The following is an 18,129-nucleotide window of genomic DNA, read 5'->3' as shown; positions in this document are numbered from 1 at the left end:
AAAACTCCATGATGTAAAGTGTCCATGTACATAAATGAAAGAAAAAATCAAACCAAGTTGTTAAAATGTTCAAACCTTTTTTCATTTTTATCCACCTGATCAACATAAAAATCATATCTCTTGCCAGGGTTTATACCACTAAAGATATGCTCTGTTTAAGACATTTTATCTTCTGTGACTGTAAGCACATATGACGCTTAGTCTCAAATTCCAGCTTGTCCAGTGTGACCACTCTGACCTGACTTGGTAAACATGGAGGCAACTGCAGAGTTTCTTGTTCTTGCACGCTCACAATGAGTCCCATAATGTTTACGGTGTTTGTGGATTCCTGTGAGACTGAACTTGCTCTGCAGATAACAGTTCATTGTTGGGTTGCTCATTAGTGGGAAACTGGGCGTGCATGCTTTTGTTACTCAGGTCAGTGAGGCTTTTGTGTTTGTCGGCATGTTTGTATGTGTTTCCCAGTTACCAAACAGAGCATATCTAGGGAAGACCTAAAGTGCCTAAATGAAAAAAAATGAAGGAAATCAAGTGAAAGATAACACTTGCTGTTACATGTATTTCATTTTATGTTTTCATGCATTAAATGAAAAACATGTTGAAAGGAAATTATTTAGCTTTTTGTCTTTGATGATACCTGAATGACTTTTTGCTTTTCTTTGTGCCATCAATTTTCCATGGCACATTAAAATCAACACAGAAAACAAAGTGAGGAAGTTTATTGCAGGAGAGAAGTGAATGAAGTCAAGATAATTGTTTATTATGACAGATGATATGTGATAATTCAGTCTTATCACAGGGTCTTTGCTGCTCAGACTCCACAGGGAGATTTTGTAATTGAGGGGCATCGCCCTGAGCAGCAGCATGGAGTCCAGACACCGGTGGTGGTGGTGACTCTGCTGAGACTGTTAGGCTGATGAGGATGTTGAATGATGAAGCGGAAGACTCTGTGAAGACTGGGTGGTGGTTGGGAGGTGGAAAACAGCAGCGTGAATGAACTAAAGCAGAAAAAGAGAATCATATTTGAAAAGACGGCAGCGAGATGACAGGCTAACGGTGAAGGTGTGTCACTGTGCTATTGGATAGACAAGACCAGCTGATGAGAACAGCTGATATCTTAAATGACAGCCCCAGACAAGGCACAAAAAGACGAAGGAGTGTGCATGAGAGGAGAGAATGTGGGATGTTATGAGAAATAAGCTTCAGACTGAAGCATGAACTTGCTCTAGGGCTTCATTAGTCTTCATGAGGTGCAGAGGAGAAAGAAAAAGCTCCCTTGCATGTTGCACTTGAGGTTTTTCATTTGACTTGTTTTTATTTAGGCATTTTAAATCTTCTCACCCTTTATTCTGGAGATAGATTTTAAAATGTGACTTTTAAACATATTTTAGACGAAGTAAATCACTCTCAACAATACATTTTAAAGCTGACTGGTGTAATGCAGGATGAGGCAGCAGATATTTCAGAGAAAAGCTCAACAACTCATTTTGTCAGTAACAGTAGTGTTTTCAGTAATGAATGAGCTCAACCAGTCAGACCTGAAATGAGTTGATTTGCATTAAAACAGGATGAACATTACATTAAGGACTCAGTTCCGGCCGGAAGTTTTCATTTTTTCCCCTGAACAATGCCCCACATGTTCCAGAAAATATGAATCAGCAAAGAAACTGAGGCTGTCAGAGAAATGTAGTGAGGTGCAAATTCAGGTTTTTAAGTACAACTACGTCAAAACTGTATTGAAGTACGGTACTTGAGTAAATGCATCAGCATAAGATTTATGAAATAATTGATATTTTACAATCACCATTCTCAAAAAGTCAAAAAATGTTGAAGCCTTGATATATCTCCTGATGACATCTTTGATTGGATTCCATATAACCACACACATATGTTTTATCGTTATGACTAGAATTTTAGTATTAGTAGTAGTACTTCTGATATTTTCCGGTGGACCAAGATCTAAAAAAGAGGCTCTTCCACCCTGGGGGAATATAATTCTGGGAGAAATTCATTATAATGGCCAATTGTAGGTGCATTGAACAGCAAATCCATTCCAGAGTACAGAAACTGAACAACCCTCTCTCATAACTTTCAAACAGTGAAACAGGTTCCTGTTTGTGCCACAAGATGGCTGCAGAGTGCAAAATGTCAAATGAGCCACCAGCAAGCACAATAGTTTCATGTAGATAAATTCCCTCAGAGGGTTTAGAACACAAAAAAGTCAAGTTTACCCATAAAAAAGCAAATCAACTGTCATAAGGTAGATGTTATTACTGTAGGAGGTAAATCTGCTTTGCCAGTTTTGTCCAGCCCTGTAGACTTCCCCCTGACCCTAACCTCTCACCCACAAAGCATGTGTCATTTCCATGAGGAACTGACTATTGATCCCTCTGTTGGTCTTTAGATCCCGTACCTGGGCTTCTGCTCCTGTGAGGAGCAGGGCGACACGGGGGTGTGGCAGTTAGTGGACCCTCCCATCCTCCCCCTCACACATGGACCAAACCACAGCTTTGACTGGAGGGAGACGCTTCTACAAGAATGACATCTGTCTGACCTGAACTCTGCCCAGCCTGATCACACTGTACTCCCACAGACAGCAGCAACCAGTTACAGACCAGAGCCCCCAAAATACTGGAACCTTCTCAGCTTCGTCACAGCTGCAGAGACTGTTGAAGGAGCGTCCCGCCTGAAGACGAGGAGCCGAGTCCTGACTGAACTGACTGTGTCCCTCTGAGGCTGGTTTCAACAAACGTCCACGCTCACATTTCATCCTGTTATTATTTTTCTTGGAAGATCGAGGGAAACGTTAGTGTGGGCAACATGGGTGTCAGCCGCACCGTGTGGGAGAGCTCTCACCGATACCCAGCTGCATTATGTGTCGATATAGTCGTCCCAGTCTCAGAAAATGTTGTGAAATTAGCATGTCTTCTAACAGTGTGCTCTGTGAACGATCAGCGAGGAAAAGAATTTGTACCAACATGAATGTATTCCATGAAGTACACAAGACCATAGCAGTAGTGTGACACTGAAGGAACATCGTAAAAAACAAAACCATGGAAGTATAGCTACCTTTATTTTCAGCTCAGGTGACTCAGGTTTTATTTTTAACTCGATTGATTTTCACAAAGCCAAAAAGTCTTAGTTCCCTAACTATAACCCTAAACTCAGCAAAAATTGGTTGACTTGCTTCAACTTACGTTAGCTAATGGTCAACATCAGCTGTGTCTGAGACAAGTCCCTGCTTTACTCATTCACTGTAGTGAGCAGCACGTCATCATCATCATCACTGACAAGTGGACTGTCGCACAGATGCAAGTTTGGTTATCTGCCAAATCTGATGCATTGCATTGTGGAATTGCCAGCAAAAAACCTGTTCATACTTGTTTGCATGTTTCATTCTGTTGTGCAAATGTTTGAGGGCACCATTTTGTGCTAAATTTCACAATTTGGACACTAGTAACAGATGGTAAATTGTCATTTCAGACACAGCCTTGAGTGTGACAGGCACATTCAAATGTATGCTGTGACTATAGATGTGTTTGCATTAGGTATAGCATGTTATTAACATGCAAACATGAAAAATGTTCCATGTTAACATGCTACATGTTGAGTTCCAGCATATCTCACATGCTAAATCTTAGCATTCGACATATTAGACATTCGACATGTTAGCATGTCCCTTTGACAGAGGATACTGGAAACCATTTGATTTGTCAGAACACGGCACTGATGTGAAGGATCAATAACAAAGTTGTGCCACTGTTGTAAGACTTTGCATTGTGTGAAAAAGAGGCAGTTGCAGGTTGATTTCGGTCACACTCGAGAATTAGTAATGGGAGTGTTATATCATACCAGTACTGCTCTCCTGCAGCATTTCCACTTCATCATTCATGTGAATAAGTACACATGGGCTGTCGACTCAGCTTGAACCACAGGGCTCCTGACCAGGATCGAAACAGATGGTACTGATCGTTTGTTTTTTCAAAGGGCATCCTCGTCCTGCTTGCACTACTTCAGTGGCTGGCGGACAGCATATCAGCATTGGCTTCAGATCTTCATCAGGGACTTTCCTGATGCTAACTGCATAATGTGGCCGCACGTTTTCTCTCTTTTGTGCCACATGTAGCACATTCAGTATAGCAGTGTCTTCTACCATTTATGTAGTGTCTGTAAAAATGAAATAGCCAGTTATAACAGCACAACCTGCACTATTGACAATCATACAGTAGCTTCTTGATTCTGGTCCAGCACATGTTCAGTGTGCGTTTGTTCAATGTTGTTCAAGGGTTCAGAGTAGCTGTAAATAATCATATTTTAAGTCTTCCAGTCACCTTTTTTATTTATTGATAAACGTTTCTTTCAGATGTTACAAGCAAAAATATTGATATAGAGGATCATCACTTTCAACAGCATGCAAGAATTTATGCTCTGTATCTCAGGTGTCGACTGCATTTAAGATGTTCGTGTGTATGTGCAGCTCTGAAAAGTGTTCCAGTGATTGAGTGACTGTGTTGTTGTGAGTGCCTCTCTGAATTAAAGTGATGTCTCCCGGTGTTCTGACTGCCCCCTCGTGGCTACAGAGAAAGACATTGCAAGCTATATCACATGCAAACAGAAGCAGAAAGTTTGCTCAGGCTGATACTTGACGCACATCACACATGTAGCTTGTTATGATAGCAGAAAGTTGCATGTTTTGAAGTCATCATAAGACTTTCTTTGCAATGCTGATAACATTTTCGAGCCTTGAGAGATATTTCTCCCTGCTTCCTCCTTTTATGCTAACACAAGCTAATCCACTCTAGCTTCAAGGTTCCCTGAGGAGCATTTGGCCTCTAGTAGCATCATGGAGCTGTTTTTCTATGAGTGGACATGCACGAGGACACACATGCACGCACATGGATGACACAATGCACAGTGAATGGTGTCACACAGAGCAGCAGGTTTAATGCTAAGATCAGCAGAAATGTGCCAACAAACACTGCTAGCAAGCAGATGTGGATGGAAATGATGCTGCATTTAAAATACCTCCAAAAATCATCTTTGCAAATGTTTTATGAGGAAGTATACACTCGGCTCATTTATTAGAGCTCCAGGATACACACAATGAGCTTTGGTGAGTTTGGTGAGACTGAAATCAGTCTTCTCATTGAACCGAAAATGTTAATTCTACATTTAAAGAGCATTCTGAGCACTTCACACCTTGCTTTGTTTCAGACATAAATGACATTTTGTGAAAATTAAAGCCATGTGAACACATTCTTTACTGACTGCATCCCAACTTGATTTGCTCCTCACAGGCTCTCCTCTCTGAAGCATTATTAAAATCTGGCTTATTGTCCAACGGGGAACTTTTTCAGATTCTCATCTTCAAATTCAGCCAGGATGAAAATGCAGCACCTATCTGGAAAACTTCCCAATAAACATGAATTTCCTGACACAGGCAGACAATGACAGAGGCGTTGGGAAGACATGTGCTGCTGCTACTACAGGAATGTGAAAGGCTTTTCTCTGCTGAATGAGATTCAGATTCATGCTCCTCACATGACGTCCTGGAGCAGCATTAAACAGTTACAAACCGCTCTCTTCCATAAACTGATGCACTGATCTGTCGAGTGAACCATCAGAAGGATAGAAGAAGGCATGTTGTTCCTGTGTTCCTTATTTATTTTCTGAACATATCACCAAATGTGTACAGCTATTGAAGTTATTTCTGTTGAAATTAATATTTGCTGTTGTGTAATTTAAGATGAAGTGTGTGTAGGCTTCATGTACGTTTTATTTTAGTCTTGAATTTATCTTGTGTTGTGTTTGTGAAGAACAAAGCATCCTTTTTATGAAACAGCTCTCACATTTTCATGTTTTGTCATGAGTCAGTAACATATTGGATGAGTTGTAGCAGTAGTTTTCATTGGTAGTTTGGTTTTGTTCTGACTGAAATAAAACAGAATTTTTCTACATAGCAATAACATTGTAAAACAACAGGTTACTATTCGTCCGTCTGGTTTGCACCTGCACTGCAAATACTGTAAAGGTGAACAAATCCAATAAAATTCTACATCCCTGTGTTTGGTTTGTGAATGCATCCAGAATCAACCTCCTCATCCAGAATGAATGTTGCAGGCACACTCTTAGTTGTATGTGAATAATCATGGAGGAGTAAAGACGCTGTTGCTGTTGGATAACCACACCATCGTGTGCCATCACCCCTCCTGTTTCTCCATCTACAGTAGTTGCAGCAGATGACCAGATGCTTAGTTACCCCGCAGCTCCTCAGAGGGGTGGAGGCTAGATGCTGGCTGTGACCCAAGACAGAATATAAAAGATGATGTCAGTCTTGGCTCCTCGCCCTGTCAGACCTGTCAGACCCTGCGCTGGAGTACTTTTCTGGCCTGTACAGTAGATGAGCCATTAGTGCAGGCCATGACTCATTTTCCTTTGCCAGCCAAGTGGATCATTCAAGCCTTCAAGGGTAAAAACTCAAGTGTGATGAGAGAGAAAGTGATGGGGCAGAGTGGGATGTTAGCGCTGTAACAGGAAGCCCCAAGCTGTTCTCTCCACAGGAGTCATCTCACAAATGACTGACCTGGAGCCCAGCACTGCGTCTGCAGCCCACACAAACACGTACATGTGTGGAAGGTAGAGGATGCACTGACGAGTGCTTCACCAGAAAAGAAGTATTATCTATAATCAGCCAAGATCATTTCTAAATGTATGTTTCACAATGACTAAAAAACTCCAGACTCTGTATTGGTGAAGCTTGCTGGAGTTTTCCCCTTAAATCAGCTGCACATTCAGTCTGTCCACGCTGTGACACACGGCCTACAGTTTCTCCTTTGTGATCATCATTCCACCGTGTGCTTTGCTGCAGTTGTATCAGAATGGACAGTAAACAAACCCCTACAAGCACCTCCTGTATCCAAACCTGTGCTGCCACAGGCTTGAATGTGAGAGATGTGCAGTCCCCAGCTGGTTAAATTTGACCTTGTTGCAGATTTGTTAATGACTATGAGGATCCAGCGCTGCTAAAATCACATACAGCTTCTACAACATCAGTGCTGTGACAAACAAAGTCAAGTAAAGCTAGATAGAAACGTCAAGGTCAGCCAGCGAAAAAAAAAAAAAAGAAAGAAAGAAAGAAAAAAAAAAACAATTACAAAACAATGAAGAATGCTATTAAGAAACTTGAATTGATCCCTGGAACAGATGGGTAGACATCACAGTATTATAAGATATGGTATTATTATGGAAGACTTTAAGTGCAAAGACATAAAATAATAATAATTAAATAATAATACATAATAATTTAAATAGAAATTCAACATATGTTGAATTACTATTTTAACATATTATGTTTTTCATTCAAATAATGCAGTAAAGGCATATATAAGAGGGAAATACATATAACAACGTGTGTTGTTTTAAATTTGATTTCTTTGGTTGATTTGTTTTTCTGCAAGAACCTGATTCCATTAAAGTCGGTATACTGTGTAAAACAGCCACAAAAGTTAAAATGATTTGCAAATCCTTCCAAATCCTAAATATATTTAATATGCAAACTGATACATTTTCTTGTTTCTTGTAAATCTACACTTATTGTGGATTTGATGCCTGCAACATGTTGCAGAAACATTGGGACAGGGGCCTGTTGCCATGTTACCAGCAGGGTCTCCACAATAAATACAATCTACGATCCATGAATATGTACTATTTGTACATTGCTTATGTATCATATCAACATCTCTTCAGTAGATTCAAAGTGATGCAGTCCAGCCATGTGTGTGGCAAGCAAACTGTGTATTTTCTGCCAAAATGCCATCTTTTCCTAACCCTAACCACTGGTTTTACTAACCAGACTTCAACGATGTTGTAAATTGAAACATAATGTTTGAATGGAAAGCACATGAAGAAATGTGAAGTTTCAACATATTCATGGTTTTCAGAAACAGACAATAGCAACATTTATTCTTCCCATTCTTGCTTGATATATGACCTCACGTCCTGGGGGACAGGTCTGGACTGCAGACAGGCCCGAAGTCTTTCACTGCAATCAGTGCCTTGATGCAGGCATGCAGAATGTGACTCTTGCTGAAATGAGCAGTAAAATAAGCTGTTGTGTCTTACCTTTGTCTACATTTGGGTGAAGTAAAACTGTAATTTAGGTTTGAACTCTGGCAATGTTGGATGGTTGCCAGCTGCTGGCATGGCTGTAGACTATTCAGTCGAGAGTATGTGGTACTGATATTTTGTGCTTTACACACATATTGGTCTAAGGTGTAAATAAACTGTAACAAGCGTCTGAGCCATCCACTGATATACAATTAATTACAATACATAGAACACAAAAACTGCAGATATGGACTTTACTGACAATTGTTTATTGACATCAGCACTTTAATTTGACATGATGTTCACATAAGTGGCAAAACAAAGACACTTGATGATACCATGTCACTGTTAAGTCATGAACACACCGATGCAACAATGAGTACTATGATGGAGAGTCTAAATACAGAGACATTCTACATTAATCCATGCAGAAATTAAAGCTGAACAACAAATATGGCTAACGTTACCTCACATTGTGTCAGGAGGTTTAAATTAAGTATAGCATACAATAAGAGAAATTCAGTGGTATCACACTAACTATACAGTGGCTGTACTGACACAGAATGATACAGAGTCTACTGTGATTCCTCACGAGGCAGATATGGAAGGCTGATATGCAGAAATGATACATTTACTGAGATGGCACTTTGATGGAAACTGTAGAAAGACAAACGGTGGCATTCAAGACATATATTTACTTCATGAGGCAATTCATTAAGGTCAATGTGTTGAAAATCTATTGCTTTTGGAAACACTTCACTTTTGATATGTGGAGTACAGCATCTTGCAGGGCAACATTACAGCAAATACAGAGTTCTTTTATATCTTAATATGTACAAAAACATAACCTGCTAAAATTTTGAATAGCTGTTGATGAACTATACAATTGCATTCACCAAAGTACACGCTCTTCTAATTCTGACTTCTGCATCTCTTAATTCTGACTTAGCATCTCATAATTAAGACAGCCATATCTCACAATTATTGTTTAATAAAAAAACTACTCCATAATTACAAGAAAACTAAGCATGAGATCCATATTTCATCATTAGGAGAGAAAGATCTCAGACAGATAAAATGTATATTCTGAGGATACATATACTATCCCATGATGACAACATCTTTATCTCATCAATGCAAGAAAATGATTACAATTGTGAGATGAAGAGGTCATAATTATGAGATGAGGTTCATTTTTGTACTATTTATTGAATATTCAGTCAAACTGCACCACAACTGCAAGAACCATATGCATGAATGAGCCCCTAATGGTCATTAATCAAGTCTTGATCCAGAGTAATGAATACAGCTGTAAAACAAAGAAATAATCAGATCTTTTTATATCAAATAAGCTCTATTTGGCTACTTTACATGTCTAACACCACAGTAATTCACCCTATAGCTAGTTCTTGAAAGCAGGTGAGTAGGTTCGCTGCTATTTAACTTTTAAATTGTCCATTATACGACTGTTCATCCGCAACTGTCGCATTTACACTGTATTTAAAACTCACAAGCTCACAGCTGATGGTTAACATGGTGCTGTACTGCTGTATCTGTGCTGTTATTGCATCCGAGACACATTCAAACAGACATTTAAAATCAGAGCAGAAAACTGAAAACAGATGCAGGGACTGCTGCAGCGTTAAACAAGTGATAAAATACTACACTGGCTGAGAGCTGATCGAGCGCTAATGACCAGGAAGGAGTTGGAGGAGACGCAAAGTCACGGTTGACTTTTGGCATTGAAGCTTACAGCTGATGAATGAAGGACATTTATATTGACATTTCTCAACTTCTCACCTAAATTAGCCTCATTTCACTGCAGCATTGTCTGCTCCAAAGTGAAAAATGTGTCCACGTGCTAATAACTCATCTGTGGTACCGTGAGAAGCCAGCTTTTCCAAACGAGAATGCAGCTAAGAGCTTAGAGAAGACTGGATTAACTTTTCCCTGCTGGGGGGAACAAAGATGGACGCTGATGCCACATCCTAGCTTAGGGATGAGCGTGCTGAATCTTAGTGTCATTCTTTACTATTCTGACATGTTTTAAAAAAACAAAACAGGGTTTAACCATGAGGATATCAGTCAGTGAAGGTACTGTGAGTGCTGTGACAATGTTTGAAGGCCATTTTGTGTTTCTGAATGATATCCCAGTAAGGCAGTTTCTGCATGGCTCAGGAGAAGGTTCCATGAGGTACTGTGTGTAAGAACAGGCTGGAACCAGGACCACGAGTGCGGCAGAGTGCGGTGACCCTGAACAAGCTGATAAAGACAATCAGTTTAGCAGCACTGTACCACACTGAGCACAACTTTGGTCCAAGTAGTGTTTGAAATCCTCAACAATTTATCTGGCATTGACTGGGCTAACCAGGTGCAGCAGAAAGTCACCATTCTTTGTCTCAAACATGAAATGTGCAACAAAAAAAAAGGAATTCAAGTTTTTACTTGACACAAGGCTGTGACTGAATGACGCACTCGAGGTCACCTCCGGAGCCCTGCCCCTCAGCCGGGCCGGATTAGCTGGCGTCGTTGAGCTGCCTGGCCACCGTCAGGATCTCCTTGGCCCCTTTGCTCAGCAGTAAGTTGGCCAGGTCGAGCCCCAGCCGCTCGGCCCGGTCCTGGTCTTCATCTGAGATCTTGCTGGCTGTGACGCCCACTCGCTGGACCCGCTCGTCCACCTTCTCTTGGCTCTGTCACACACATCATCAGTGTAAAGTTTGGTATGTGGCACAAATGAAGAACACACAACTTCACCTTCATTACGTGTTCCATCCAGTCTCTTAATGTTTATGCATCAGTCATGTGATCAGTGGCCTCTCAGCTGTTACCTTGTCAGCAGCAGCAATGCTGGTCTGCATGGTTTCCTTCAGACTGTCTGATCCATCCAGGCTGTACACGGCTCCAGTCAGGTAGAGCTGGAGAGACATTAAGAAGTTTCACCTTCAACTTCTAGAACAAAATATGAAAGTCACTACTATTTCTTTTCACCCAGTCTGCTTTATTTCCAAGTTCAAACAGCAAACAGCTGCTCATTGTGAGCGGGGTGAGGATGGGGCACAGGCTGAAGGCAGACTCACAGTCAGGCCTTTTTCAAAAACTGAATCATGGCATGAAATTGACCATTTGCTCCAGCCCTCCACTGAACAGCATGTCTAATCGGTGCTTGGTAGTCTAACTGGGCTGCTGCTCAACAAGTTGAGGTGCTGTGCATGGGGCTGCTGTAAGAGCGAGACCTCCCCAAAATAAGAAACAGAAGAGGAACGAGGAGTGGATGAAACACAAGACGTCAATGCTAGCGTGTTAGCATGGCTAACTAGCTTACCACCTACAGTTGTACCAACATAATTTTACTTCAAAGCCTGGGAGAACACCTCTAACCACATCACTTTGTGCGTTTACAGGTAACATTAGGAAGAGCCTTAGACTGGAGCAGCGATGTGTGGTATTTTTACACTCCAGCAACTTATCAACCAAACCCCTCACTTCATCCTCGTCCTCAGAGCGTCTTCTCTTGTGTTAGAGTTGAAGAATAAAGCAGGAATCTAACCTCTGTGTCTAAGGATGTTTTTCTATTACAGCATCCAAACAGGGATGATCATTCTGCACTATGATAACCAACTCATGGAGCTATAGCTGATAGCATCTGTCAGTGACTGTAAATCAAGAACCCATCATTGCTGTAAACTGTATATGTGTGTGAGAACAGAAGGCCTGACAGGTGTAGCAACAGTAACTGATGGGGGCAGGGCGTAGCAAACGGTTAATTGCATGCATGCAAAATGTCTGCGTGTTTGTGTCTGCGTCTACTCAGCGTTCTCACCTGGGAGTCCTTCACCTCAGTGTGTACAGCCACTGGAACGCTGCAGCCGCCCTCCTACAGAGGACAGTTACATTGAATACACAAAGACGTCCATATTCACGCAATGCGAAAATGAGACAATGTGTGTGTGTCTGCTGTACCAGCTGTCTGAGGAAGGCTCTCTCAGCTATGCAGCGAAGCACAGTGTCTGTGTCATGGAGGACAGACACCATCTCCAGGATGTCTGCATCTCTGGCCCGAACCTCCACTGCTAGAGCCCCCTGCAACACACACACATGGACTTTTTACTCAACAACACTGGATGTTACATAGTATTTTCAGCTATTATTTTCTTCTGTAGGTATTGGTCATATTGACAGGCCATGGTTCTTACCTGTCCAACAGCGTACATGCAGTCTTCAGGCGGCAGGACCTACCAAGTGGACAGAGTCAGACAGTTTGACTGTTAGATGAGAAACGTCACCCAAAGACTTCACGGGGAGGACTTCACATGACGATGAACTATACCTGGCTGATCCGCGTCTCCCAGCCCATCCTCTTGAGGCCGGCAGCAGCCAGTATAATGGCGGCAAAATCCTCCTGCTCATCCAGCTTCTTCAAACGTGTGTTCAGGTTCCCGCGCTAGAGACGACAGCTAAGGAAAACACAAACGCTGCGTCCATTCTGGCTTGTTTGCACTCTCCCCTGGGGGCCAAATGCATGTTAGAGTGGAGTCAAATTGACATAACTCACATCTTACTTTCACCTATTATCATGTTCTGACAGACAACTGAATGCTTTCTGAAAGGATACAATATCTTTGAAATCCAGGTGGGGGAATCGCTTCTTCAGCTGAGCGGCGCGGCGCAGCGAGCTGGTGCCAATCACACTGCACAAAGAGACACTGTTTACTTTTCCAAACTGTGGATGTGAGCGGAAAGACAAACACAACTTGTTGAATTTTCTCTTTAACCGTACCTGTTTTCTGGCAGAGTGTCAAGAGTTTTCCCGACATTTTTTGGGTGCAGGACCACTGCATCATGGGGGTTTTCTCTCCTAAAAGCAGCAGTCGGCAAAGGACAGTGAGCGGTTAGAGCTGGAGAAATGACAACCACAATGAGGTTCACAGCAAATACTATAATGACCTGCAGGGTGAACTGTAGGTGATATCTGACTTATGCTGAGCTCCACTAAGGACCAACAGGGACTGTTCAAACACACGCATACATGATCTCCTCCACCGCACTGCAGTGACAGTGAGGCCTGAAGGACACAATAAAGAGCTCCTGGTGTGGTTTTACACTGTGCTCTCAACCTTTCCTGTCCTCCACATGCTCTGTCTTTTAAAAATAAACTGATGATTAGACAAAATAGTTGAAAACTATTTTCATAATAGGGACCACTATGTAAATGTAATGGACCCTGTGGAGTTATCTTATGCTTGTATTTAGCGTTTTTCACCAAACCTTTGTACAGACATGCTGCACACTGCTTGTGAGAGTGCACTCACTTCAGCACAGCTCCGATGGTGAATCCTGGAGGCAGAGTGGTGGGAAGGTCTTTCAGCGAGTGGACGACCAAGTCGACCCTGTGGGACATGCAGGAACACAGTCACATATACGGGCTCCATTATGCTCCATGGTTCATAATACAGCCATTCAGTGGTGTGTGTTCTTCAAGGCAGCTACAACAAAGAGCCACCTGCTACATCTGAGGCAGTGGAAGGAATCTAAGGGTTTCTCTCAGCATGGACTTTCACATGACCCTGGCTTGAGTCACTGAGACTAATAGTCAGACATTTCCCTGCTACACAAATGCTTAAAATTCATACTTGTTAAGTACCGGCTCAAATTATTTGTAAGGCAAAAGTCATTCAAAGTGAAGCCCTGGCAGTGAAACTCTGGCCGCTGGTGTGTGTTGGTAAAACAATGGTGTGAAGCCAGAGTGGTGTCAGCCACAGATGACACCAGTGACACTCACTCATTCCTCTCCAGAGCGTTCTCCAACTCTTTGGTGAATAAGCTCTTCTCTCCAATCTGTATTTTCAAAAAGAAAAGAAACAGTGACTTTATTGTTAGTTTGATACTTTACATTTATCAAATCTAATCCTCCAATGAGCAGTGAGTATGAAGTGAACTCTGAAGCATGTGGCGGTTCTGTGGTTTGCAGATGTTAGCAGAGGTGAACATGTTTGATTTGTGGCCTCACCTTCGATAAAGCTGTGTCGAGGATTTTGTCTCCAGTTGTTGACATGGCAACTGAAAGAGAGAGGGTAAAGAGAGTCGATTATATGATTAACCAGTAACAGCATGTCATTAAAGACACCTCCGCCCTCCTGGCTGTATACAGTCTGTGGGACCGTTTGACTCAGCCTGTGAGGCAATTCATGAATACAGAATGGACGAAGATGCAGAGTGCTGCGCTTTCCAAGAGACATTAACAAACTAATTTTTTTTTGTTGCTGTTGCTGTTGAAGCAAAAGACAAGACTGTGTGTCTAAGTTAATTTGTGCTCACAGTGATGAAAACAGCTAATCTCAACAGTCTATACAGCTAAAGACCTGACAAACTGGATGAGCGGCAAGGACAAATATGCTTAGACACAATTAACGCTCTGCCGCAGAGTTTGGATGACCAACAAGCAGCTTTCACAAGACCACATTCTGACAGAGAGTGGAAAGTGTAACTGGAAAGAGGAAACACTGCATGTTTCTACTCTGCAAGAACAAAAGCTACAGTGACGTCTGAATATGCTGCTGAGTGTGAAAACTCCCTCAGGACACTGAAGTAAACAAAAGGACCTGAACATATTTGCTATATGGTTTAATGTGGAGCTCAGACGCCAAAAGAGAAGCAGCTACAGATTAGATGGACAGACCAGTTTGTGACACAGCTACAAATCCTCTACAGGGTCCTCTGACAGACAATGAAGGCCGGGATGATCCTCACCTATTTCCAAGTGGATCTCCGGGTACAGTTCTTTCAACTTTTCCGCTATGCTGTCAGTCTGGATGCGAGCCAACTGAGACAGAGGAAGAAAGCAGTGTTTGATTTAACACAAACTGCACTGATAGTTGTAAAATATTCACCCATTCACAGAGTGAGTGAGCATCAAACCAGTAAGATGCTCACGCTGACATCTGGAGGAGGAACAGTTATCTAAAAAAAAACATTGTTGGGCCTGAACCATGTTATCTCAGTGAGAGCAGCTCCTCTGTATCTGAACCAGCATGGAGGACAGGAGCATCAGATAATTCACAATTAACTGACACTCTGCAGCTCTGTGCGGCTTAACTTAGAGCTAAAACCTAAAACAAAGAAAAACATTTAAAGCAGCAATGACGTCCAGTCTGTGAAGTGTTTAAAAAGGAAGTAACTTCAGACTGAAGTACTGTACCTGACTCTTGCGGGTTCCAATCCGGATGACCCGACTGACCTTGCCATTCCCATCCTGCCAAGACAAAAGAGAGATCAGCCAAAAGAGTTTAAACTCACATTTCCGACACATCAACACCACCTCTACAGCTTCTCCATCACTGCGCTGAAACCTTGTCTCTGCTCGTCTCACCCTGATGTACTTGTAAGGTCCTTCCTCCATAACTCTGTGTCCACACTGAGCGTCTGCACTGTAGAGCCTATTGTGTCTGCTGTGTGGCTGGGACTGCCTGCTGTGTCTTGGTAAGAAGCAGGACTGAGGTCATGTAGCCTTTCGATACTGAACAGTGGTCTTTTTTACCAGACACCGCCCGCCTTCAGGACCTCCACCCCAAGATATCTCTGGTCCCAAAAGATAAGTGTTCCAATTCATTCATCCGTTATAAAGGGCAGGGAGAGGCAGTGAGGAGGGTCTTGTGTGGGAGGTGTGGTCACAGGGTTTTTGATATGCAGTGTTGTGTGGTTACTAACTTCAACTCTTTATTTCTGATTGATAACGATCAGCCACCAAAACCAGGCTGGCTGCCACAGGCTGAGACTGAAGGATACGAGCAAAATGAACATTTAAAGCATATTTGTCACTGCTGTTCCTTTGATGGAAAGATATAAAAACCACATCGCACATCAGCGTGTTTCTGTGTGTGTACAAACGGAGATAATCCTTTTTACCCTTGAGGCCAGCCAAAAAAATATTTACTCTTGGAAAACGGTGACTACATGTCTAATTAGCAAACTGCAGCTTTTAGTGTGTCCTTTACTGTCATTGGAGTCATCAAAGAGTCTATGAAGGGAAAGTGTCACTGAGGCATTTTGCTGGAATACAATGTAAAATAACTCATTTATTAACTCACATTTTACAATCAGCATTTCATATGAATTACAATAGAGTAACAGCATTGTGTTCAATAAACACATTTATTCTGTATTACTACGATCACTATGGAGCATACTGCACATTCTTTATACTTTATACTGTGAACTTCTGCACATTGCTGTCATTAATAGATTTTTTAGAATATTTTTTGCATATATTTCATGTTTGTGTTAATTTTGCACTTATTCTTCTTGGCTTGTGGTACCTTCTTTTTATCGATCCTTACGTTTTCTACATTATGTTTATTGTTATGCATCAGAACACTGACACAAAATCCTTGTAGTGAAAATCTTCTTGACAAATTTTCTTGTAAACTTGATTGTGATTCTACATTTCATAATGAGTTTCAATGGCTTAGTTTTATCAAATTATTTCAAAGTTAAGTCAGTTAGTTTCTATGTTTCTCCATGCATTAGCTATGTGATTACGGATAAAATCATATCTAACTTCTGATCGTGTCTAAAGAGCAAGGTGAAATGGATTTTTTGGCCATTTGTTCTCTTCTTTTGTCTGAAAACTGCATTTAAAAATGTTTTATTTTACTGTTGCTTTGCTGGAGTCAGATGACTTCATCATGTAATGAACAAACAGTTCTTAATCTGCTGAAAACTGAACTTTTGTTTAGTTGTTTGTTTCGCAGACACAGAAATGACAGTTTAATTGCAGACCTCGACCCAAAGCACACAAAGCCGGCGGGGGCAGCAAACAATGCTTCCCGGTAAACTAACGAATTTACAAAGATCTCAGCTCAAACAAAGTTTTGCCTCATAAAAAGTCGCCGACATCAGCTCTGTTTCGATGTGTCAGTGGACAACGTGAACATTCTTGTTTGGAAGATTTGAGCAGATGGACATGGACAGAGTTTTGACCAGATCTTAATCTTAGGGTATCTTTTGGGGTTTCTGCTAACACAATGTTCACAAAAGATTCATATGATATTTTATCGTGGTTCATTAACCTACTGGATCTACTACGTAGTCAAGACGGTGTCATTCCAAAGCCTCAAGCATGTTTATGCTTTTGCTCCCAACATCGTTTGACAGAACGTTCATCTCGGTTTAATCGGCCAATGGGAAACAGAGAACTGATACGGACAAACGGATGCACCAATCACCGCGCTCCAAATGAGGCGCATGCGGAAATGGCGCTCGCCTTCCACGAGCACTGAAGGAGCTTCATGCATGTTGCTAACCGCCGGGTCACTTTGATTAAAACCTACCGGAGAGACTGCTTCTCCCGACATGTCGCTGATCCGGTTCACTCTGCCAGTATTGCACGAATCAACACGGCGTTTTGTTCGACACAGAGGATATCAGAAAACATGAAATCCTTGAAAATAGTCAGCACGCCCCTCTACTATACAGACCCGCAATGAATAAACGCGGAGCCTGTGACGTCACTGTTGGCCAACGGCATTTCCGTGTTCCGTCTACTAGTTTCCTGTTTCGGATAGCATGCAAGAGTGTCACATTGACATAACAAATAAGATGGTTGCACACATTTCTGAACCATATTTATTTTCACCGTCTTATCTTTTTAGTAGGAGAAATTCATTTACTTTCATGATTCTGACGCCTTAAATTTGCCTGTTAAATGATCAGATTATCGTATGCAGGTTTAACTCTGCTGGGAAATGCTTTGTAAACATAACCTAATTTCACTCCACATAATGCTACAATCCTGAAAAACAGGTATCTTTTACATAAGACAAAATCTTTATTATATCTTTATGAATTTTTTTATATATATATCTTTAGAAAGACTGGATGGAGAAAGGCGTTTGGGTAATAGTGCCATCATACTGATTTAAAAAAAATTTAAAAAAATAATAATAATAATAATTTGAACTGTGTATATAGATTATAGTATAGTAATCTTTAGCTGTTCCTGTGACTTTGACAAATATGATTAAAGGA

At 41.5% G+C, this 18,129-nt stretch overlaps 2 protein-coding genes across 4 annotated transcripts in view; one reads left to right on the top strand and one right to left on the bottom strand.

Moving 5' to 3' along the window:
• The window catches only part of LOC139336677 (ubiquitin-associated and SH3 domain-containing protein B-like), a 43,701-nt gene extending 37,643 nt beyond the window's left edge, over positions 1-6,058 (top strand). For both annotated transcript variants that reach the window (XM_070970851.1, XM_070970852.1), the window contains exon 14: positions 2,405-6,058. In XM_070970851.1, coding sequence (XP_070826952.1) covers positions 2,405-2,542 — 138 coding nt within the window. In that variant the 3' untranslated portion in view covers positions 2,543-6,058. The remainder of the gene's footprint in view (positions 1-2,404) is intronic.
• A 2,294-nt stretch (positions 6,059-8,352) lies between these two features.
• Positions 8,353-17,614, bottom strand: LOC139336882 (porphobilinogen deaminase-like). Of its 2 annotated transcripts, none has more exons than XM_070971181.1 (14): positions 17,433-17,614; positions 15,302-15,355; positions 14,854-14,926; positions 14,114-14,163; positions 13,886-13,941; positions 13,416-13,493; positions 12,884-12,961; positions 12,719-12,794; positions 12,434-12,547; positions 12,300-12,338; positions 12,067-12,186; positions 11,927-11,980; positions 10,935-11,021; positions 8,353-10,796 (listed from the first exon to the last, which is right to left on the bottom strand). In XM_070971181.1, exons 1-14 carry the CDS (start codon positions 17,454-17,456, stop codon positions 10,623-10,625), a joined length of 1,077 nt encoding a protein of 358 aa, XP_070827282.1. In that variant the 5' UTR covers positions 17,457-17,614; the 3' UTR covers positions 8,353-10,622. The 2 variants fall into 2 exon arrangements, with proteins under 2 accessions (XP_070827282.1, XP_070827281.1); XM_070971180.1 differs by lacking the exon at positions 17,433-17,614 and adding an exon at positions 15,473-15,543.
• Between the last annotated feature and the right edge of the window lie 515 nt (positions 17,615-18,129).

Source organism: Chaetodon trifascialis, chromosome 9 (genome assembly GCF_039877785.1).
Source record: "Chaetodon trifascialis isolate fChaTrf1 chromosome 9, fChaTrf1.hap1, whole genome shotgun sequence".
Classification (NCBI taxonomy): domain Eukaryota; kingdom Metazoa; phylum Chordata; class Actinopteri; order Chaetodontiformes; family Chaetodontidae; genus Chaetodon; species Chaetodon trifascialis.
The sequence above is the reverse complement of the archived record's forward strand: the minus strand, read 5'-3'. Positions and strand labels throughout refer to the sequence as shown.

Coding starts and splice junctions, on each gene's coding strand:
- LOC139336882 (XM_070971180.1), bottom strand. CDS start 15,502: ATGGAGGAAGGACCTTACAAGTACATCAGG. Junction 15,356..15,472: donor GACCTTACAAGTACATCAGG/GTGAGACGAGCA, acceptor TTGTCTTGGCAG/GATGGGAATGGCAAGGTCAG. Junction 14,164..14,853: donor GGAGATCCACTTGGAAATAG/GTGAGGATCATC, acceptor TCTCTCTTTCAG/TTGCCATGTCAACAACTGGA.